Source organism: Miniopterus natalensis, chromosome 9 (genome assembly GCF_054644295.1).
Source record: "Miniopterus natalensis isolate mMinNat1 chromosome 9, mMinNat1.hap1, whole genome shotgun sequence".
Classification (NCBI taxonomy): Eukaryota; Metazoa; Chordata; class Mammalia; order Chiroptera; family Miniopteridae; genus Miniopterus; species Miniopterus natalensis.
Genome location: NC_142089.1, coordinates 30,226,130 through 30,249,049, shown reverse-complemented (window position 1 = coordinate 30,249,049; position 22,920 = coordinate 30,226,130). Strand labels below are relative to the sequence as shown.

The window sequence follows — 22,920 nt, the reverse complement described above, 5'->3', positions numbered from 1 at the left end:
TCAGTGAAACAAATAGTACCAGTATAGAACATTATGTTTTACAAAGAACTGTTTGAATCATATTTGGATATCCCAGTAACACTCTGGGATGGGCATTATTATTTTCTTACTTTTTTGAGTGAGAAAACTGAAGCTCAAAAAAGCAAAGCAGCTTTCCCAAGACTGTTCAGTTGGTGAATGGAGGAAATAGGACTTAAACATAGGTCATGGGACTCTGAAGTGTTTGTTTTTGCTTATAGTATATCACAGCTGATCTTTTCATTCAGTCCATGTAGGAATTGCCATTATCTTGCCTGGTTGTTTAGTGTTTTTCAAATTACAGATTGCAACCCATTAGAGGGTTGTGAAATCAGTGTAATGGGTTGTGATGTCAGTGTAATAGTTGTGAAAGCATTAAAAAAAATCAATTAGAATGGAAAATAGCAAAATGTTTAATTGCATAAAGAAAGGGTATTATTTCAAGAACTTTTGTTCCAGATTTCACAAAGAAAAGTTACTTAGAATTCTGAAACCAAGAACGGATTGCTGGGAATCCTGTTAAAGTACCTGAATGAGTTATTACTCTTTTCTTTTGTTAGCCTCGGACTTCATGTTGAAGGCTTTTGATAGCCCTGAGACAGAATACCCTGTTAAAATTGTGAATACTCCCCAAGGCTGCCTGTGGTATAAGAAAGACAACAAATTCAAAATCCCCAAAGGTAAAATGTTTCCATCCCTAAAAGGAGTGAAATAAGTGTTACAAATCTTTCTTCACTTTGTAGCAAACTTTTTTCCTTATGTCTGTCATCTACCTCCCTTTCCCCTTCCATTTGAACACCTTTTCTAGGCTTATTTATCGGATCAATACTATGCTCCTGTGCTATCACAAAAATCCTTGTAAGACACTACAGATTCTAGCAAAGATTCAAGCCTAAAATGAAATTGTTTTTCAGATATTTTTCTTCCAGTTTAATGAAAGCACAGCCAGATTTTTGGCCATCTTAGGGAATAGGTGGTACTTTTGAACATTATTTTTTTTAAAAGATAGACCCTGGCTGGTGGCTCAATTGGTTGGAATGTCATCCTGTACACCAAAAGGCAGTGGGTGCCATCCTGGGTTGAGGCATGTTCGATGTTTCTCCCTCCCTCTCCCCCTCTATCCCCACCCTTCTAAAATCAATAAAAACATATCCTCAGGCGAGGATTTAAAAAAAGAAAAAGGGTACGCTGAAGGAAATTATTCTTAGACACCATAGCCTCATCCAGCATTACAAATGTGAAATGTTCTGTGTATATCTCTCTCTACCGTTTTGTTTTTCACCACAGAGGAAGCACATAGTATACAGTTAAACGGACTCTAAAATCCTTATCTTCAGCGTGGCCCCCAAAGCATATTACTTTTTTCCTGTTCCTGTGCATAGCATGGGAACTTACTGGAGCAACATGGACTTAGAGACTGAGTGCTCTTGGTGCCACTTAATCCATATCCCTAACCTCAGCCAACTACTGTAGCTCTGAGGGATTCTTGAATTTATTGGGAAGAGGTTTCCTCAAGTTTCCTTGAATAGCTTAGAAGAGTTTCTAAAAATGTTCCTAACATTTATTCAGCTTCCTTGGAAAGACTCTGCTATAACTTTTTGTGAGCATTGGGGATTGTTCCCTTAATGTTATTGACATGTATACCTCAGTAAGCATTTTCCCTGACTTAAGCTATTGATAAATATGAATATTCATAGGCCTCTCCATGTATCTGTCTATATATCTGACCTTCCCATAGATTAAAGTATGCCTCCTGGTCATTATTTGGAATGGTAAATATTACTTTTTAAAGACCCTTAAGGGTAAAAATGTAGTGAGGATTTAACAACTGGTAACTTATTTCAGAATTTTTTAAAAGCATGTTATTGGGGATAAATAGCAAGGTATAAAATATTTGAATCTTCTGGCTTTTATTTTCTTATCTATAATCTTTTTTCTTTCAGCATATATACGTTTCCATCTGATCTCACCTTTGATTCAGAAGTCTGCAGCAAAGTAAGCAGTTATCCTTTTTTTCTAGAAAAAATATTTATTGAAAATTATTGTTTCATTCTGAATCATTCTGTCATTTTCTCTATCAGTACTTGAGCTATGCTGCTGATTATATACTTTTTTCTGTGCCCAAAACAAGTTATTTGTATCAATACTAAACATTAAGATGAAATTGTGGCTGCTGCATCTCCAGTACCCATTTGTGAAACAGGCTGATAGTGTAGGCTAGTTGTAGAATTACTGGATTGAGATAGTTCCTTAGAGGTGAGTTTGGGTTAGCTTCCAGTCTGTAATGAGGACTAGTGGATCTGTTGCCTGTATTTAGAGACTGCCAGAAAATCTGATTATGTATACTTTGTTCTCAGCAAATTACTTATATATTTATGTAGATGGCTGCATTATAGGAAGTCAGAGAGCCTAAAATATTCCTGAAATATAGGAGGTGCTCAGGAAATGATAGTATGTTTCTTTCTTCCCTTTGCCACTTAAAGTGTAAAATCCAACCTTAAAATGACAAGCAGTACTAACATTTATTTATTTATTTATTTATTTATTTATTTATTTATTTATTTATTTATTTAAATATATATTGGTTTCAGAGAGAGGAAAGGAGAGGGAGAGAGAGAGATAGAAACATCAGTGATGAGAGAGTCATTGATCGGCTACCTCCTGCATGCCCCTGACTGGGGATCGAGCTCGCAACCCAGGCATGTGCCCTGACCGGGAATTGAACCCCAATCGCCTGGATCCTAGGTTCATGCTCAGCCGCTGAGCCATGCCCAGCCAGGCAGTACTAACATTAATATCCACTTTAAAAAATACATTACCTTTTATCCCTTCCCTCAGATTTTTTATTTGTCAGTCAGGAAAGCTAGGTCTCAGGAATAGTCAGAGCTTTTAGGACAGTTGCCTTTGATTCCTTTTACACTTACCCCCCTGTACAGCATAAATGTGACCATTTTCTATATGTGCATGAGATGAAAAGGATTAGGAAGCACTGCTGAAGGTAGGAATTCTATAATGCCCCTGTGAAAATGAGTCCTGGGTAAGCAGTATTTACCTTGAATTCAATTAGTATATAGTTTTACATTCTGGAGAAGTGAGTTAACATCTTTCTAAAAGTGAAGTTTTTTATTCTAAATCAAAGCAAATATTTTCATGTCTATTTCTTGCCAGTTAACGATGCTGCTTGCATTTTATATTCTCAGTGTGGTCCTCTTTGATATCTTTGTCAATATCCTCACCCATAACCTTGCGGAACCAGCTTATGAAGCAGATGTGGCACAGTTGGAGTATAAGCTGGTAGCTGGAGAACATGGTTTAATTATTCGAGTGAAAGGATTCAACCACAAACTACCTGTAAGTACAAGCTCTGTTTTCCTCATAGAGAGCTTTAAAATTTCATATTTGTGTTGCCCCTATAGCACCAAGCATAGAGGCTAGACATAGAAGTGGACACGGAGTGCTAGACATAGAAAGAAATGTTTATTAATGTGGATTATAATGTTTTCTTGGCTGATGACAGCTATTCTCACTTTGTCCACATATAAGAGCAACATATATTCATTAATTACTAGCAATGCATGGAACACAGCCTGTTTAACTTGATTTCACTTCCCTTTGCTGTCAGTTTCTCTGCAGCCAACACTGGCACTTAGGACTAGTCTGAGCTTAATTTCAGGCTATACAGCAATTACAGGCACTGACACATTGCCTGACATTGAGTGGAACTCAGATGTTTGTATACTTTCTTCCTCTTGTACTCTCTGTTCCATTGTTTCAACTATGTGTGTCTTGTTTCTCAGTTCTAATTCTATATCTTGTCAGTAGTTTGACTTTTGATAAGGAATGTGTTCCAGTGTTGCTTTGTCAAAAACTTCATAAGCAGAGGAAGAAATAATCTGGGGTGCTAAGAGTGTTAGATCATTAAATACCAGGTAAAGTAATATACTGTACCCAACAACAAATTTTATATCTTGGTTTCTTGAATAGAACATATATTATGGTTTGGGGAATTGTTTCATACAAGAAAAAATCTGGAGAAAAGGAGCTGGCAGAGGTTAGATCTGTACGAGGAGGTAAGAGCCTCTGTACCTTAGCAGAAACGCTAGTGAAGGGTATAGGTTTCTCTCTACACCCTCATCCCTGTCAGTCTTCTTAGGGAACAAATATTGGTCTTAGGAGGATATACCATGGAATATTTTACTTTTATATGGTATACTTTTCTATGGTGTTTTGAAAAGGTCTCCAGGTAATTCCAAAACATACCTCCCAAATGGCAATCATAGTATTAGGCTTTAATCTGTTTTGATCATTATATATAGGCCTTTGAAGGTTCTTTATTTTATGAAGCTTACCTAGCTTTAATATTAAAACCTGAGATAGACTATAAGTATATAAAACTAGAGACCAGTTTCACCTGTAAAATGTAGATGCTGACGTTTACAAATCTGAAAATTAAATCCAGAAATGTAACAAAAAGATAATTCACTATGACCAAGTGCCAGGAATGTTCAGTATTAGGAAATTGATGAACAAATCATAATACAGGTCAAATGAGAAACATGACAGGCAGACCTCAGAGTTTTATGGGCTCCGTTCTAGACATAGGCACCCCCCCCCCGTTCCAATAAAGCGAGTACTGCAATTAAGTGAGTCATAATCTTTGTGCTGGTTTCACTTTGTAAAAAATGCAACATCTGTGAAGCTCAGTAAAGCAAAGCACAACAAAGTAAGGTATGCCTGTATTTGGATATAGTGATAAACATAAAAATATCCTTTGATAAATTTGAGTGGGCATTATTAACAAGTAGGAAGGAGGGAAATTACTTAAATATAATAAACATTTTAATTTAAAAACAGCAATAGCAAATATTACACTAACTGATGAAATGATGACTATTAAAAGCTGGAATAAGTCAACGATACCCACAATTACCTCTATTATTCAACATTATTTTAGAGGTTCCGGCTGCTACATTAAAGTGAAAAAATAAAAACACTTGGAAAAGAAAAAAGTAGTTTTCTTTGCAGATGATATGGTTGTATTCTTAGAAAACCTAAGATGCTACTAAAATTGTAAAAATAACTTGTGATGTGTCTGGTCACAAGATCAATATATCCAAATCAGTGGCTCCATTTCCTATAGTAGCAATAACCACTTAAAATGGATGGGAAAAATATAATACTGAAAAAAATAAAATACCTAGGAATAAATAAGAAAAATGCAGAACTAATCTAAAGAAAACTTTAAATCTTTTTGGGGGGGTGGTGTTTGTATTTTGTTTGCTTTCTAAATTTTTTTTAAATTTTTTTTTTTTTTTTTTAAACATATCTTTATTGATTTCAGAGAGAGGAAAGGAGAGGGAGAGAGAGAGACAGAAACATCAATGATAAGAGAGTCATTGGTCGAGCCCGCAACCCGGGCATGTGCCCTGACCGGGAATCGAACCCCGATCGCCTGGATCCTAGGTCGACGCTTAACTGCTAAGCCACACCCGGCCGGGCTTTAATCTTATTGAAACATATAAAAAAAGACTTCAAGGAAGAGACTTGTTATGTTTCTGGATAGGACAGCTTGATATAAAGTTGTCATTACTTCAAAAATTAATATGTAAATGTAATGTCCTCCCAATTAAAGTCACATTTAGGGGCAGTGGGGATGCAGCTAAAATTATTTTTAAGTTTATTTGGAAGAAAAAAATGTTTAAGAATACCTATGAAAATTATAAAAATAGTCTGGCTGGTGTTGCTCAGTGGTTGAGTGTCAACCTATGAACCATGAGGTCACGGTTCAATTCCCCAGTAGGGGGCGTGCAGAAGGCAGCCGATCAATGACTCTCTCATCATTGATCTCTCTCCCTCTCCCCCCCTCTCTCCCTCCCTCCCTCTCTCTTCCTCTCTGAAATCAATAAAAACATTTTTTTTAAAAGAAAATTATAAAATAGAAGAATCATTGCTCCAAATTTGACAATTATTGAGGATTTTAGTCCCTGGAAATTCTTTGAGTCATTAGTACTTCTCTTATGTCCCCCATAATGCCTATTACCATGCTGGGCCCCTGGTAAAAAACAATGGAAAACACCCCCCAAAAAACTTAGTGGATTTCCATGCTTCTCCACTTAAAGTGCTTCTTTCTTTTCTTTTTAGCTACTGTTTCAGCTCATTATTGACTACTTAGCGGAGTTTAGTTCTACACCAGCTGTCTTTACAATGATAACTGAGCAGTTGAAGAAGACCTACTTTAACATCCTCATCAAGCCTGAGACTCTGGCCAAGTGGGTATACATGGGATCAGCTTTTATTTTGAAGGCCTAAAAGCATTTGCCTTCCTAGGGGTCAGGTGTGGGGGCTGAGGCTATTTTTTTACTGCTAATTTTTAGGCTTGTTAGAATTGTGCTGTGGTTTAGGAAACCAAGCCACAGGATTATAGGATTTCTAAACCCAGCTAAAGTAGCTATCTGTGAGTAGGACTGAAAGTAGCCTACTATACTTAATTAGAGGCTAAAGGTAAAAAGGGTGTAAGTAAATAACAGAAGTGGTGGTTTTGGTGTAGCTCAGAATTGCTTGCTGGTGATATTTTTGTGTTGGGTGCTATGATGAGTACTAGCTGAGTTAAATTGCTTAACACATCATTTATCTGTCTAGCAATTGCAGCTATCCAGAATTCAGCCAAAGTTCCAGAAAAGAGCAAAAGGCTTCCAGACAGTCTGTATACTAATGCTTAAACCCTCTGCTAATGGACAGCCCCCTTTGGCCTTTCATCAGAGCCTGTAGCCTATAGGGTACCTTTGTGTGAATCAGGAAAAAGGACCCACTTGGGGGTACCCTCTATCAGCAGGTGGAGCCTTTGGCGGGGGGGGAATCTCCTCTGAGCAGACACAGCCCTTTATGCACATGGTTTGCAAGCCCCTACTTGACCTCCTTACTGGGAGTCTGCAAATGGTAAACAGCACAATCGGATATAGAGGCCCTGCTTTTGACAGTTATAATGAGCCCATAAATGACCAAAATTCTAAAGCAGGGTGAAGTAGTTAAGAATCAGACAGGTAATAACTGATAATATGATCACAAAAAGCTACAACTAATAACCAAATATAAGTTGGAAAGGAGAGTTTTCTGGAACTATTGCTGTGTTGAAAAATAGCCCTGTATATGCAATTACTCCTGAATACTACTTTATTAAAAATGTGGTAAAGTAATATAATACCTTTTTATTGAAGATTCATTACGTGCTAGACCTAAGAACTTTGTGTATATTTATTTAATTCTCACCAAAAACCCCATTATTATTTCCCTTGTTTTACAAATGAAGAAATTGAGTCACAGGTATTAGGTGACTTGCTTGACAGCTTAAACAGCTTAGTGTGGGGAAGAGGGCAGGGTGGGGGCGGTCAGTATGATTTTAGCCTAGAGCTAGTATATTGTCACTTCCGTAGTAGATATCCATAATGGTGGCCTCCAGTAATTAATAAAATGTTAGCTTTTAAATCAAAATAGTAATAATTTTAAATTGGTGTGCAACTGTGACAGATAATGAGTTGTGCCACTGAACAAATATGTGTAAAAGCTTATGTGTGCTATTTTAAATGCTTTTTGGTGATTGTTTCTCCATCTTAAGCTGTGATAGAAATTGTCTCTCTTTAAAAACATATCATCTGTAGAAATTTAACCAGATCTCCCTTTACTTTCAAGATTCATATCTTACAACAAAACTTTTTTTTTTGCCCTCTGTACAGAGATGTGCGGCTTTTAATTCTGGAATATGCCCGTTGGTCCATGATTGATAAGTACCGGGCTTTGATGGATGGCCTTTCCCTTGAGTCTTTGCTGAGCTTCGTCAAAGAGTTCAAATCCCAGCTCTTTGTTGAGGGCCTGGTACAAGGAAATGTCACAAGCACAGTAAGTATGAGGTGTCCTGTTGCTGTTGGCCAGGTCTGAATGCCAGTGTGGGCTCTGGAGTTGCATCATTTCTTCTTGAAGCCCTGTAGGTGTGGCAGGCCAGCATTGTCATAGTCTATTTAGAAGGGAGCCTGGCCCCTCTGATGCCGGGCAAGACTCTTATGAAGGAGACTACTGGTAATGGACCAGGACTTTGAGTGAAATGTGTTTGGTAAATATATGGTATTGGTTACATTTGCTGACGATTGTGTATAGAAACTACAGTTTAGAAATTAAAGTGGGACCTGGGGAATGGTGAGGGATGTATATGTATGTATACATACACACATACTTAGGCAGAACTTGTATGTTAGGCTTATCCTGTAGTAAAGAGAGAACCATTGAAGGATTTAAAAAAAGGATTTGTCAGTAAGAAAGATTCAAACAGACCAGTTATGAGGCTGTTGTAAAAGTTGACATGAAGTGTGATTTCACTTGTATGAGGTATCTAAGAGTAGTTGAAGTCATAGAAACAGAAAGTAGCATGGTGGTTACCAGGGGTTGGGAGAGGTTAAAAAGGGGGGAATTTTTCTATGGGTACAGAGTTAAAGTTTTGCAGGATGAAAAGTTCTGGAGTTCCATTTCACAACACTGAGTATATTTAACACTTGAGAACTGTACATTTAAAAATGGTTAAGATGGTAAGCTTTATGTTATATGTTTTTACACACACACACACACACACACTCAAAGCTGAAGCAAAAAATGATGAAGCTTGAGGTTAGGAAAAATAAATAAGAAGTACTTAAGAAATAATAAGGTAGAAGGTGGCCCAAACTCAGTGACTGATTGGATGTGGGGGGTGAGGGAAAAGGGAAGGATCTAGGGTGATGCCCAGATTTCTTGCTGAACCAGAGAGTTGGTGGAGGAGGAACCATAGTAGGTTTGGGGCATATGAGGAGTTTGTTGTGATACATACTGAGTTGGATATGTCTTTGGGAACTTGAGACTAAGTGAGGCCTCTTCTAGCCAAGAGTGCTTGATTGAGACTCTTCCTAAACTGTTTGTCTGTTCACCATCTCTTCTGTGGCCTCCCAGTTTCCCAGGCCTGGCCCTTTGATGGAATATACAAGGGTTGGCAAAAGTAGGTTTAAAGTTGTAAGTATGCAGAACACAGAGTTCTTGTATTATTATTAGTTCTTGTATTATATATTTTCCCATATGAACAACTTTAAACCTACTTCTGTCTACCCCTGTATAAATGGCCACTCTTGAGATTGGCTGCTAGCCTCCCCAACTCCTCTGTGTCTTTATCTCACAACCCTAACCCAGCTTTAGTTTCTGTCCTGTTCACAGAAAGAAGTGTAAAAACTTCAACTCACAGAGGAGAGCAGGAATAGTTGCCTGCTTCTTTGTGCACAGTGGTAGTACTGGGCAGGGGCATTTGGTCCAGAGGACTTAGTACCATGTCTTGCCCCAGGTGGAAGCCACATTAGAGATGAGCTCACCCCTCCACTTATCCCTCCTGTTGGTAAGAAAACAGAAGTTTTGAGAGCCAGAATATGTATTCACTTAGTAGTAGTATTCTATCGCTCACTCTGTGCCAGGCTCCAGGTTTCTAAAAAACAGTCACAGTTGTCATAGGGGGCATAGACTAGTGGGGTAAACTGAACAGTAAGTTTGATCCAGTGGGGAAAGTGTCACAGTGTACAGGTAAGCAGAGTGCCAAGGGAGAACAGAAGAGGAGCTGTTCAATTGAGAGCCATTTAGTGTTCAACAAACATTAAGTCAGTGAATGATAGGCCCAGTCAGTGAATGACTTACCCAGCATTTTTTATGACAGACTGTCTGCTTTCCTAATGTTATCCAGGGCTTCCCTGGCAATTAGAATATTGATAATAGTTGATTATGGGTGAAATTAATGTCAGGAGAGCCTGATGCAGTTATTTCTTCTCTTTTGCCTCCTAGGAATCTATGGATTTCCTGAAATACGTTGTGGAGTGAGTATTGGTTTGAGTTTTCTCTTTGAGAGTTATGTGTTCCTACCAGCAGGAGGGCCTTGAGCCACAACTCAGTTGTTACTAAACCACAGTGGAGATAATTCTTGTGGTAGGTTTTCTTGAGGCTAGTTATATAAACAAAGCACTTCAGAAGGGACTGTGGAAGGCCTGGCTTCTTTTTCACTGTTTTTCGGTGGGGTAAGAGGATAGAGGCACTGCCTCAGTGACCCACACTGATTCTTTTGCAGCAAGCTGAACTTCATGCCTCTGCAGCAGGAGATGTTTGTGCAGTTCCAGGTGGTAGAGCTGCCCAGTGGCCACCACCTATGCAAAGTGAGAGCTCTGAACAAGGGTGATGCCAACTCTGAAGTCACTGTGTACTACCAGGTCAGTTGGCCCTTCATGCAGCCATCCTCATGGCTACGTACCTTTAGGGCACTAAAGCCTGGAGGAGTAGTGACCCTCTGACCTCCAAGGCCCTTTTGTATTTACCTCTGTCATTTTGTGCTTGGGGTCATTTGTCTTCTTGAAGCAACTACATTTAAAAATTGTTCCTGTCAGTAAAACAATCCTTTTTGAATTACAGTGCTTCATTAATCATCCTGTACTAGTCCAGAGGGACAGACTAAAGTGTGGTTGGAAATTCCCATACATCCCCCTGACAGAACCCCAAGCAACAGGAGGACATTTGTTAACAGGAGAATTTTGCAACATAGCTATGCAATCAGTATACAGCAAACAATGACTACCAGTTATAATTGAAGGTTTCAGAGTACTTGATAGGATTTATCACATCTATTTTATGAATAATGAATCTGAGGTCCAGAGTCCTTTACTTCGAGGTCATACCATAGCTGGGACTTGAACACAAATCCTGTGTTCTTTGCATAGTATTCTGGAGAGGTGGGATGGGACTTAAAGAACCGCAACAATTTCCATTGGCCCATAGCCTACTTTAGCCTGTGGTTTGTCCCACTCACTTTTAGGACTGTGGGGACCGATGCCTGTCTAGATTGATCTTAGACTTCTCAAACTCTGGGGCTTCTATAGCTGCTACTATGGTCCTGGGTTCTCTGCATGAGGAAGTCTCTTCTCTGCCAGGCCCTCTGAAGATTCCTGCTCTGGGCTTTGGGCATGGCTGCATGGCCCTGAACCTGAGTCCCTAGAGGCCCAGCTTGCCCATAGTTAGTCTCCCTCTGGTTGTAGCTACCTGGGTCCCCCTCCCTCGCCCCCCAGGTTTTCAACTTATTTGAAAGTGAAATGATCACCATGTCCCAGACTTCATAAATGGTGTGGCCTGGCTCTGCTTAGCCTTGTCCACATTTCCAGTGTCTCATTGCTCAGAACCTGGAGAGAGTAGTACTTCTCCAGTTTTAGATAGAATTTGTAAGACCATGTCTGTTGAGGTGCTTTCCATTGATCACCTCTTAGCACTAGCTTCTAATACAGACTGCTTCCTTTACAGAATCATTTCCCTCCTCACAGAGCATTTTGAACAGGAAATCAATACAAAGTTTTGACTGGTTTTATTGCAGTCCTTCTAGAGGCAAACAGGAAATTTTGTTGCTGACTGAACAGGGCTTGCAGGAAGCACAGGCTTTAGCCTCTTTAGTGAAGGGGGAAGGGTTAGAAATGAGTCTGTGTCAGAGGAGCCTGCAAGAGCCTGACGGGGATGCACTAGCAAAATCCTTGCTTGTTGGCCTCTTTTATTCTAACCGCATTATTTTGCCAGTTTCCAGGACAGCCAGGATGTGGCTACCAAGTGTGGCATCTGCTAGCATTTTTCTTGTAAATTGTTTTGGGTCCCTGGGTATGGCTGCAAAGCTCCTATTCATATCCTCTCCATCTGAAGAATAGGTCCAGTTACCCTTCATTGATACCCAAACATTTCCTGCTCTCCTTAGCACCTTGAACTGCAAGTACTTGATTTTAGGTTGTGTGCTCTAGGTCCTTTGGCAGGAGCTCGCAGGTGGGGATTATTGGGCTCTCCTCCATGCCTGCCTGTAGTTCTGTGCTAGGGCTAGGAATACAGTGATCAAGCATGAGTCCTGTTCTCGCAGACCTTCTGTCTAATGGGAAGACAAAATGTATAAACAAAATTGTTGCAAGTATGGCAGTAGAGGGTATGACCAATTCTCTTTGGAGGATGAGAAGAATGGGATGGACACTTGAATAAATGGTTGCCAAGAATAGCTGATTAAAAACCCTGCAGGCCATTGGCTTTTCAGTTGGTCTGACCAGCTTATCTTTTCAGTCAGGTACCAGGAGTCTGAAAGAATATACTCTTATGGAGCTGCTTGTGGTAAGTTGTATAAAAGAGTTGAGGTGTTCAGGACCCTGACCCACTATGAGAACTGGTCTTTCTGCTTGGGGGTAGGGACTTGGGAGTAGGGACTGGGGAGTTGTCAGAGACCTATCTATGGTTGGAAGGTGAGATGGTTATTTAGTATTTTCACCCAGTATAATTATGGATAGGGGGCCTAGGCAATTTAGGAAGAAGGCAGTAAGGGAGGCTGGACTTTGAGGGGTATATGGAACACTTTGGGGGGAAGAAATGGAGGTTTCTTTGCTAGGAGACATTGGGCTGATGGGTAGTATGTTGAATTACAGATGCACATGGAAGAGCCTTGTTTTGACTTCCTTCGAACCAAGCAGACCCTTGGGTAAGTCTGCTGGCAAGAGCACCAAGCTCAAATAAGGGCCTGGGGTTACTTTGCAGGCTGATGTTTCAGATATCCTGAGCGAGCAGTCTCTCAGAGCTCTTTGGTCCTTCTATGCCTTAGTCATACCTACTGGTCAAAACTTCTGGAATTTGTTATCTTGGACCATGATCAGGTTTTCATTTTAGTCAAGTTTCAAGATTAGCAAGAGAAAAACCTATCCCGTGGTCCTCTAACCTGAGAATGAAATAGATGCATACGTATTTATAAATCTCCAGGTTCAGTAAAGATGTACAGAAATCCTTCGCTCATCTCTAGTGCTTCTGAGGGCAGGGCCCAGATGACCACCTGAGCTCATAAAACTTTTTGCTTTGGCTGTAGGTACCATGTCTACCCTACCTGTAGGAATACATCTGGGATTCTAGGATTTTCTGTCACTGTGGGGACTCAGGCAACCAAATACAAGTGAGTAAGCAAACTTATTATTCTTGGCATGGAGAGCAAGGGGCTACAGGTAGGTATTTACTTAAACCTCAGACAACTGACCAAATAGTGTTTGCTTAAGTCACAGCTGCGGGGGGGGGGGGGGGGGGCTGGGGAGTAGTTGTTCATAGATGGCCTGACCCAGGTTTCTATGGTCCTATTAGGGTTCTACTCAAGTTATTGTACAGGGCTTGCCAATGTCTCACCTCTTCAGGCAGACCTGAGGACATGAAAGGCAAAGGTGCGTGACCTGGCCTTCATGCTAGAACCAAGGTACAAGGCCTTGATGGGTCTCAGCTTTGGAATGGTCAAGCATGGGTCACTGCTTCAGTTTGAGGGTACCAGGAAAATGAGCTAGAGGTATGGGGTAGGGTTCTTTCCATTCACTTCCCTCCCTCAATTTAAGGGAGAGTGCTGAGGACTTGGGAGAAAACACTTCCTCTTCCCAAGAAATATGCCTTAGCCTGAGTTACCTCCTTTGCCTTTTACTTGAAACCAAGTTTCTGATGACTTGTTTTGTTTCAGCTCTGAAGTTGTTGATAAAAAGATAGAAGAGTTTCTTTCTAGCTTTGAGGAAAAGATCGAAAACCTCACTGAGGATGCATTCAACACCCAGGTGACTGACTGAACTGTCCTGGTCTTTTGTTCCTTGGCCCACATAAGCCTTCAAGACAACTAGACACCAGTCTTAGCTGTGTGCTGGCCAGTTTGGGGACATTGTAGCCCCACCTTAATTTGATCATGTCTTCCTAGCTTTATCTGTCCTCATCATGCTGGCAGGTCCCAAGCAAAGGGACATAGCATGTCCCTCACAAACCAGACTGGACAGGGCGTAGTGTGTTCTGGAGGAACCAGTGTGATGCCATGCCTGAAGATGTCTTTTTGCTGGTAACAGGTCACAGCTCTGATCAAGCTGAAGGAGTGCGAGGATACCCACCTTGGGGAGGAGGTGGATAGAAACTGGAATGAAGTGGTGACACAGCAGTATCTCTTTGATCGCCTTGTACATGAGGTAAGAACACAGTTTTCAGAGTAAGACAGCCCTGGCAGGGACTCCTGATTTTACAGGAGTCACAATTACAAGCACATTGGTATTGTGTGGAGGAGATGCCTGGGGCACTCACATCCAGGCTTGGTTACTTACTTATTTCTTGCTTAGTTTCCAGATTGGCCTCTCTAGCATCTTAGGTGGCCAAGTGGGCAGGATGCTAATCTTTACTGCCCTCCCAACCAATTTCAATTAGAGCAGATTCATTTTTGTATTATATATTGAGGGTCACTTTTAAGATTTGTGAGAAAAAAAGGGTTCTGCTATTTAAAGAAAATTGAAAACTTCTGTCTTTATGGAGTTCCTCCTCCAGATTTAATGATTCCTGGTGTAGGTCTTTTGACAAAGTAGTAAAACCCACAAAAAAGCTCTGTCCCACAATCCAGTCTCTCTCTGATAATATAACCCTATGTGGTGAATTACCAAAGGACATTGAGGCAGAAGGGTTTAACAGGAGGCTTTAGCTCAGCTCTTAAGGTATTACAGCTTTCCTATTAGAAGCAGGGCAGATAAAGTTCCCTTTACCCATTTTCAATAGTTACTGTATTTTTCTCAAGCTAGAGTATACAGTTACTGTATACCTGAGAGTTTTGGCTCAGCGTATATTACCCTGCTGTAATTACATTATCTTATCTGTTAGGGTCAGTCATTGCTATGAAACCTTAAAATGTGTTGACCGAGGCTCATTTTTATACTTCTCTGGAAGGTTGCAGGCAAGCTGAGACTTAGAGAAGTAAAATGTGCTTAGACCAAGGAAGTCTGCCAGGTTGTTATGATGTTTAAGAACTCTCTTTCCAGAAAATAGATTGCTAGTCTTTTATAGCTTTCTTTCTTTCCTGTCTTTCCTTTCCCTATAAGATTGAAGCACTGAAGTCATTCTCAAAAGCAGACCTAGTGAACTGGTTCAAGGCTCACAGAGGACCAGGAAGTAAAATGCTTAGTGTTCATGTGAGTATGGCCGTGATTTAGCCGCTATCATTCACTGCATTTGGGTTGTTCCAGAGATCCTAATAGGTCTTTGCCCAATCTCGTCAGCATATTTCTCACCTTGAGCCTTTGGCTTCTTTCAGGTTGTTGGATTTGGGAAGTATGAGCTGGAAGAGGACGGTACCCCTTGTGGTGAGGATTCAAACTCTTCTTGCGAAGTGATGCAGCTAACCTACCTGCCAACCTCTCCTCTGCTGACAGATTCTACCATCCCCATTACTGATATCAGGGCTTTCACATCAACACTTAGCCTTCTCCCCTACCACAAAATAGTCAAATAAACTGCAGTCTCGTTGGCCTGAATGAAGCATTGTGTATTTAAAACGTGTATTTTATGAAGTTACACTACTATGGCCTTAAGGCTTCCATTGACTTTTTGCACTGGTGTCATAGAATCTGATTTACTCCCCACCCCTTCTGTTGTGACTAACAAACCAAGGAACCAAGGGTTACAGTAGCAGCTGCCAGAGAGAAATTAGCAGGGTGGCCAAAAAGCTTACAGGAGCAGGTTGAGAAGCCCTGATGCCTGGCCCTCTCAGACTGAGAATACAGTTCTGTATGACAGTCCTGTGTAACCAACGTCTTATTAGTACCTAAATGTTAGGTGCTAATACTAATACCTAAATGATGATGTTTTTAATGTATTTTTAAATAAAGATAGTTCTGTATTGCCCTTCAGAATGGGCCATTTGCTGCTGTGGCCTTGTTTCAGTGTGGGGTAGAAACCTAAAATTAATCATTCTTCCCAAACCTTCTAAGGCAATAAAATATTTTTGGATAAAATGTTGGTAGCCCGATGTGTGCTATATGAGAGTTCAGTGAAGACTTGGTGGGGGGCTAGAGACAGAACATCAAGTGTAAGGGAGTGGTGAGGACAAGAATGGACCCTCCATTATTTCAGGGGAGTCCTTATGAAAAGCAAATTCCTGTATTGAAAGTTGCCAAATAATTGGCTCCAAGTTTAACCATAAAGATAATAAAAGAAACACATTTTAAAAAAGGTTGGAAAAAGTACTTTATGAAGCTTTAAGAAGCACTGAGTATAATTAAACTGTAACCCAGAGTTAGATACAATTCCAAAATAAAAGTTATTGTAGGCGAGTCCATGACATTTCCTAATACTTGATTTTAATACGTTGCGCTAATTTTCTAAAACAACTCAGAGGAACCAATATTTACAGTAGATGGAATATTTATGAAAAATCTGGCATCAGGTACATCATATATGTGCGTGTGTGTGTGTGTGCATATATATATATATATGTATATAATATCCCAAGATTATATGAACTAGGAAACAGATGATGTATACCTCAACAGCAGTACTAGAGTGCAGAGTTTGAGACTGGGATTTATAAATGCTTTTCAGAGTGTGGGGTTTGGAAAAGGAGCAGACATGTTGTTTTCAAAACCTGAAGTTTTTCTCAGGACTGAAGTCAAAATTGTAACTGCCACAAAAGAGGAAAAAAGGGAAGCTTTTCTCGCTTTAATTGTTCATCTGCATCGGAAAGTCCAGTATCCCTGAGATAGGAACCACTGCAATAAGGGAGTAAGGAGGTTCTCCCAAAGGAAGACTGTTGCTTAATTATGCCTACTGCCCTGGTTATCAGGTGTAAACTTTGCATTTCCCAACCTAATGCTTGGCAGCACCAAGACGTTTCAGTAACGGTTCATCGTACACCCAACATTCTCCATCTTCATGAAATAACTGTAAAAGAAGGGGAGAATTCAGTTACACACTTGCTGTGTACTTCTATAGGATCATACTTTTTATTACTTTATGTATCGTCCCAATACACCGAAATGAGTTTCATGCAGGAACCTGGGATTATCCTGTTCGGCACCATGCTTGCTTAAAACAGTGTTTGGAACTTCAACATTCATTGAAATGAATGAATGAGTTCAGCTCAGCATACAGGAGCTGTAGCAGTTGGGAGGTTGGGGAAGGCTCCCCAAAGCAAGCTTACCCTTGTTTCCCATTGAATTTCCTTCTCCTTCCTTTCTCGGGCTTCTGCTCTTTGTCTTTCTTCAAGTCTATGCTTGGCTTCAGTTGCTGCATCAATATCTCTGATTTTTAAGTTGAAAGTGACATCCTTCCAAAGGCTAAAAAAATCAAAGTGCTAAGTACTAGATGGACACAGTTATTAGCAATCTTGAGAATGAAAGTCTAGAGCTACCCTTAATAAGTGCTGTAGTTCACAGACTAAATTTAGCTCCTTAAGCTGGCACCAGGGCAATGGAGTAAAGAACAGAAAAATAGATCCTGCTGGTGTAGGTGGCTCAGTTGGTTGAGCGTCTTCCCATGCAGCAAGAGGTTGCCAGTTCGATTCCTGGTAGGGCACATGCCCAGGCTGTGGGCTTGATCGCTAGTAGGGGGAGTGTGGGAGGCAGCCAATAGATGTTTCTCCCTCTCCCTTCCTCTAAAATCAATAAAAACATTTAAAAATAAAATAAAACAAAAAATAGTAATTGCTTAAAAAAAAAAGATTCCACTGCTAGTTGTCAAAGGAGAAAATAAAGGATGGGCAGAAAGCTGGATATACGGTAAGGACAACAGAGGAGAAAAAACAGTGAGAACTAAAACCTGGGATTCTATTTCTGGCTCTACACCTAATTAGCTTTGCAACTTTGGTGGTGTCAGTTCACCTCTCTAGGGCTTGAGTGTCTTTTACTATAAACCAAAAGGATTAGATCAGAAGAGCTGAGAAGTTCCATTTTAGAAAAGCTCCCTTGGATTTAACAACTTAGAGAAACAGTGTGAATAGAGAATAAGGTCAAGAGGTGAATTGCAGAGGCTTAAATGTGTAAGCTTCCTCTCCAAGGCCTGGAAGACGGTAACTGGACAGGTCTGGTCCAAACATGTCACTACAAGTGAAGATTCCTAGGGACTAGAAAAGTGTCCATGCCTAAGATCCCCTTGTGGTGAGTAGCAGAGCGTATATTTCCATAGTTCCACTTAATAACTTTGAGCAGGCAGTCTAGCCAAGCAGAACATTAACAAGTTAGAGACAACAAGCAGGGTAATGATTTGTAAGGTCCCCTCCCTTCACTTACTAAATCCCCTAATAACGCTAAACAAAAAACTTGAGTGCACGATTCCTCATACCACTAAAAGATCCTGATTTTATTGGGAAAGGAAAAATATCATGACACTTGAGACTACTGGAAAATTGAATACCAATTAGTCATTTGATGTATTAAGGAATAACTGGTTTTCTTTTTGTTAATCCTCACCCGAGGATATTTTTTCCATTGACTTTGGGGGAGGGGAGGGGAGGAAAAAACATCGATGTGAGAGACACATCAATTGGTTGCCTCCTGCACGTACCCTGACCAGGGCCAGGGATCGAACTTGAGACCCTTCAGTGCACAGGGCCAACGCTCTAACCACTGAGCCACGCCAGCCAGGGCAATAACTGATTTTCTTAAAGCATGATACTTTGGTTAGTTTTTTTAAGTAATTTTAAGAGATATATGCTGAAATATTTAAGGATGACATTTTTAAAAAAGTTTCTTGCAAACAAAAGGCCTGAAGGTGTTTTGCTGCATACCTCAGTTGGGACCTCACTGCTATCTCTTAATAACCACAAACATGGTGATATGCCAACACACACTGGGTACTTATTATATGTCAAGCATCATATGTATGTTACATGTTCATGTCATGTACACTACTCACAACAGCTCTTGAAGGTAGCTCCCAATTCAGGAAAGAGGCAAGCGTACAGTCTCGGCTACAATGAGGAAGTGGTGGAGCTCCATGTGAACCTAGGCATTCAGACCTAGCCTGTGCTCTGTTATGCTCCGCGCTCTACTGTCTCCACAACCCAGCCCTGTGCCTATACCTAGCCAATCAACAGCTCTAGTTACGTTGTCTCCTTACCAGCGGGATTCATACTCATTCTGATCTTCCAACTTTCTCACTTTCTTCTTGATTATAGGCAACTTCTTGGTATCTATAAAAACTGCATTTTCCTAGAAAACAGAAGAGGTAGGGAGATACTTTATTGTTCAAACTGTTCTAAGAGGAAGAGTCAACTATTGCCAGGAGAGTTTAATAGATACAATAATCAAATTGCATGTATGTTAATGCATAGATGAGTTTCATCTGCAATCTTCAGCCTTAAATAGAGCTGTGTCTTAAGTCTTAGTAGAGGCTCAATTCAATAGACATTTTCAACGTTAGTCACATTCTCAGGATGTAATCTCTTGGACATCTAGACCCATAAACAATACTAATGATAAGTATGCTGAAGTGCTTTTTACATTTCAAATTCTCCAAGTCCAAAGTCCGGTTTGTTGACTCTTATTAATTCCATACCACCTTCGGCCTACCTTAATTAGGTACTGTTTCCAAGTTCCTTGAGGGCAAGGACTATCTTACTCATGTCTGTATCTCTAGTGCCAGGCAGTCAATACATTTCTTATATAAAATCAAACTATGCACGTAAACACAAATTAGTTCACTTCATTTTATAAATACACTACACATTCTAATGGTATAGTTAGCATTTACTGGGTGCTTTACTATGTGCCAAGCATTTTTTAACATATACTTTTGTTTTTTAAATTTTTATTCTTTAAAAAATTTTTTTTTCAATTACAGTTTACATTTAATATTATCTTGTATTTGTTTCAGGTATACAGCATAAAGTACATATTACTCTTGAACGTTTTGAGAGGAGAGAGGAAAGTAAACTCATTCTACTACCTTTACTGCTGGGGAAGAGGTGGGGAAAGGAAAAGGCTTGCCCTGAAGAGATGGCATTAGAGCTGGCCTCGGGGGTTCAATTTCCAGATGAAGGAAGCCAGAGTAAAGGACAGGCTACGATTCAATGCAGCCTGAAACAAGTGACAAAATATAGCTTCTTACCCCTGTTGCATATTTTGCATACATGACACCATTCCATTCCCCTTCAACTGAACAAAAGGACTTCTTGTCGTTTGGAGAACTAAAAGAAAAGAAACATTTGTGTTAGTCCCAAGTTGAAAAACCTACACAGAACAGAACACAGAAGAGCAACTGTGAAGTGTTTGGTAAAGGCAGCTTAATAGAACCGGATTTCCCAGAGCCAACTATAAGAACAAGGGCCCTAACCAAGATGCAAATAAACTTGAGATCCCATGAACAGTGAGTATGAGATGAACCCTGTGCTGGGGACACAGCAGCCTAGGGACAATCCCTGCCCTTAAGCTGTTCACAGCCTAGTGGGGAGAGGCATCACCACAGATTCTAGATGGTAAGTGCTATGGGGAGTTTATGTTAGCACTGGAGTTCAAGGGCAAAACTGCTGGGATGAGGGTCAGGGAAGGTTTTGCTTAAGGATATAACGCCAGAGACCCTCTTTCATCCTTAGGCTGAAAGGAACCCCTAGGTCAAATAGTTTGACCTCTTTTCCTGACAGAGATCCCTTCCTCAAAAGCCCCAACAGACCTCTACTTGGATATGACAGTGATGTGTACGGCAGGTATGGAATTTGGAAAGCTAAGCATCACAGCACAGGACAGGTTTGGAGGGGCAAGGAGAAGGACAGAAAGAGGCTAAAAGAGGTCGGGAGAGAAAAATACATAGGGTAGCGGGGTGAAACTGCTATCACTGGACTAAAACTTGAATTTCCTTTACGATTTAGGGGCTTTGAGGGAAGGGGGACAAATGGAAAGAAAAATCATGGGATCCCACGGTTAGGTCACTGTGTAGTGGTTCTCAAAGTGTGGTCCGGCAACTCTTTGGGGTTCCCAAAACCCTCTTAGATCAAAACTACTTTTGTAACACTAAGACATTATTTGCCTTTCTCACTCTAATTTTCCCACATGTGTGGTGTTTCCCAGAGGCTATGTGATGTGCAGCAACCAACTAACTGCAAGTAGGTAGGAGAATCCAGTTGTCCTCTATTAATTAGGCATGCACCACCTAACCACAGGATGTGTTCTGAGGAATTCGTCATTAGGCAATTTCGTCCTTGTGCGAACATCTCAGAGTGCACTACACAAACCTAGGTGGTGCCGCCTACTCCACACCTAGGCTGTAGGGTAGAGCCTATTGCTCCTGGGCTACAAGCCTGTACTGAATGTTAGTGCACAAAACGAGAAAATGTTGCAATCAAGAGACAAGGTAAACGTGCGATGGACATTGTTTTACAGCGAACTTTTTTTTTTTTATCATTATCTAAAATAATGATAAATACATAAACCAGTAACAGATACTGTAAACATCAACTCTTATATACTGTACATAACTGTATGTGTTATACGTCTATATGACTGCAGCACAATAGGTCTGTTTACATCAGCAACACCACAAACATGAGTAATTACAACATTACAACAGCTATGTCACTAGGTGGCAGGAAACTGTCATTTCCATTATAATCTTATGGGACCACCATAGTGTATGTGGTTTCTTGCTGACCAAAAACATTATGCAGCCATGACTGTATATTAGAGATTTAATTCAGAAAATGTACAATGCCACTCTTCTCACAAATTCCTTGAAGTTTTTTCTTTTTCATAAAAATTCTATTATTGTCATTTGTAAATGCATTTATAAATATTTTAGAATCTGTTCATTTTTAATAAGAGAAGAATTGATGGATATAATATAAACAAAAGCTCTTTGTAGCTTTTAATAATTTTCAAGTGTAAAGGAGTCCAGAGACCAAAAAGTTTGAGAACCACTTAGCTGATGGTCAAATCCCTAACTTGAAGAGACCACCAAGCACTCTTAGCTGACAACTTTGAGGGCAGTCTTTCCACTATGTACAGCTATGACTAGTGGAAAATTCTGCTGAGCTAGCTGTTCCTGTTGGTCTGGGTACCTCTAAGGACTCTGAGAAGAAGGCACGCTCGTGTCTTTGTTCTGACGGAGCTCAGGGAGCAGCACAAGTCACCGCTGTAATAATGCTGCCCCAACTGCCATTTTGGAGCAGTATTATTACAAGTGGTGACTTGTGCTGCTCCCTGAAAATACTCTGCTCAGATTTTCTGACTGCAATATTTTGGATTTTACACTGATCCTTAGAAAACCTCATCTTGTGTTCATGGTCCCACCGAGACTTTTTTGGATGCTATTCTGTCATCCGAATTAAATTAACCAGTTTGGAAAACTGGTTAGCCAGTCATGTGTCCTCCGTTGCACACTGTTCCCAATCAGGCCTTTGAGGGCAAAGGAAAGTGCTGCACACTCTCCTCTTCCAGGCAAGCTGAGTCCACCCCACTGACTGTCACCCAGAAGCACAGCTGTCTTCATCAGACCCTGGAGTGTCAAACAAAACCAAGTCAAGATGTGATGGTTACTGTTTTTTCCCAGAAAGGCACAGAAAAAAGGACTGCGGATTTGGAAACACTCAGGTAGGACTCAATCTACTGCACGACCCAATCTGGCAACAATGAGCCAGGAAGCAAACAATGGGTTTGCTAAATGATCTGTTCCCATTTGCAAGTCAGGTTTCTAGGAAGGAAATCCCACCAATGACCTCTGACTGTTCTGAACCCGTATTTTAGGACCCCTTCTGAAAATGGAAGAAACATGACACACACGATGGGAAATAAGTTTACGAAGACAGAAGCATTAAAATGATCAATTCCTCACAGAAGTTATCATTCAAGACAAAAGGAAAAGTGTTTCAGAGAAGAGCACTAAAGCAGAAAAACAAAATACCTACAAAATCTCAGCAGTAATTCTGTGCTTCTTGCCCCCATAGAAAGGTTTTGTGTGGAAGACGATATTTGCACTATAGCCAGTTTTGGAACAATTAATATTGCATTCTCCACCTAGTTCCACCCAGGGCACTGTGAGTATAGACCTGCAAAAACAAAAGTTTTCAAGTAAGGCAGACAATTCAGAGGAAAGAGA

The 22,920-nt window shown here is 40.4% G+C and overlaps 2 protein-coding genes across 6 annotated transcripts in view; one reads left to right on the top strand and one right to left on the bottom strand.

Annotated features, from left to right (window-relative positions):
• The window catches only part of NRDC (nardilysin convertase), a 50,307-nt gene extending 34,932 nt beyond the window's left edge, over positions 1-15,375 (top strand). For both annotated transcript variants that reach the window (XM_016210867.2, XM_016210866.2), the window contains 14 exons: positions 579-698; positions 1,962-2,013; positions 3,219-3,369; positions 6,160-6,287; positions 7,749-7,911; positions 9,859-9,890; positions 10,139-10,277; positions 12,145-12,192; positions 12,501-12,553; positions 12,932-13,015; positions 13,559-13,649; positions 13,929-14,045; positions 14,940-15,029; positions 15,152-15,375. In XM_016210867.2, the coding sequence (XP_016066353.1) occupies positions 579-698; positions 1,962-2,013; positions 3,219-3,369; positions 6,160-6,287; positions 7,749-7,911; positions 9,859-9,890; positions 10,139-10,277; positions 12,145-12,192; positions 12,501-12,553; positions 12,932-13,015; positions 13,559-13,649; positions 13,929-14,045; positions 14,940-15,029; positions 15,152-15,349 (1,466 nt within the window). In that variant the 3' untranslated portion in view covers positions 15,350-15,375. The remainder of the gene's footprint in view (positions 1-578; positions 699-1,961; positions 2,014-3,218; positions 3,370-6,159; positions 6,288-7,748; positions 7,912-9,858; positions 9,891-10,138; positions 10,278-12,144; positions 12,193-12,500; positions 12,554-12,931; positions 13,016-13,558; positions 13,650-13,928; positions 14,046-14,939; positions 15,030-15,151) is intronic.
• A 683-nt stretch (positions 15,376-16,058) lies between these two features.
• Positions 16,059-22,920, bottom strand: part of OSBPL9 (oxysterol binding protein like 9) — a 102,154-nt gene continuing 95,292 nt past the window's right edge. For all 4 annotated transcript variants that reach the window (XM_087820426.1, XM_087820427.1, XM_087820429.1 and 1 more), the window contains 5 exons: positions 22,730-22,870; positions 19,942-20,020; positions 18,952-19,043; positions 17,036-17,171; positions 16,059-16,776 (listed from right to left, as the gene is read on the bottom strand). In XM_087820426.1, coding sequence (XP_087676552.1) covers positions 16,702-16,776; positions 17,036-17,171; positions 18,952-19,043; positions 19,942-20,020; positions 22,730-22,870 — 523 coding nt within the window. In that variant the 3' untranslated portion in view covers positions 16,059-16,701. The remainder of the gene's footprint in view (positions 16,777-17,035; positions 17,172-18,951; positions 19,044-19,941; positions 20,021-22,729; positions 22,871-22,920) is intronic.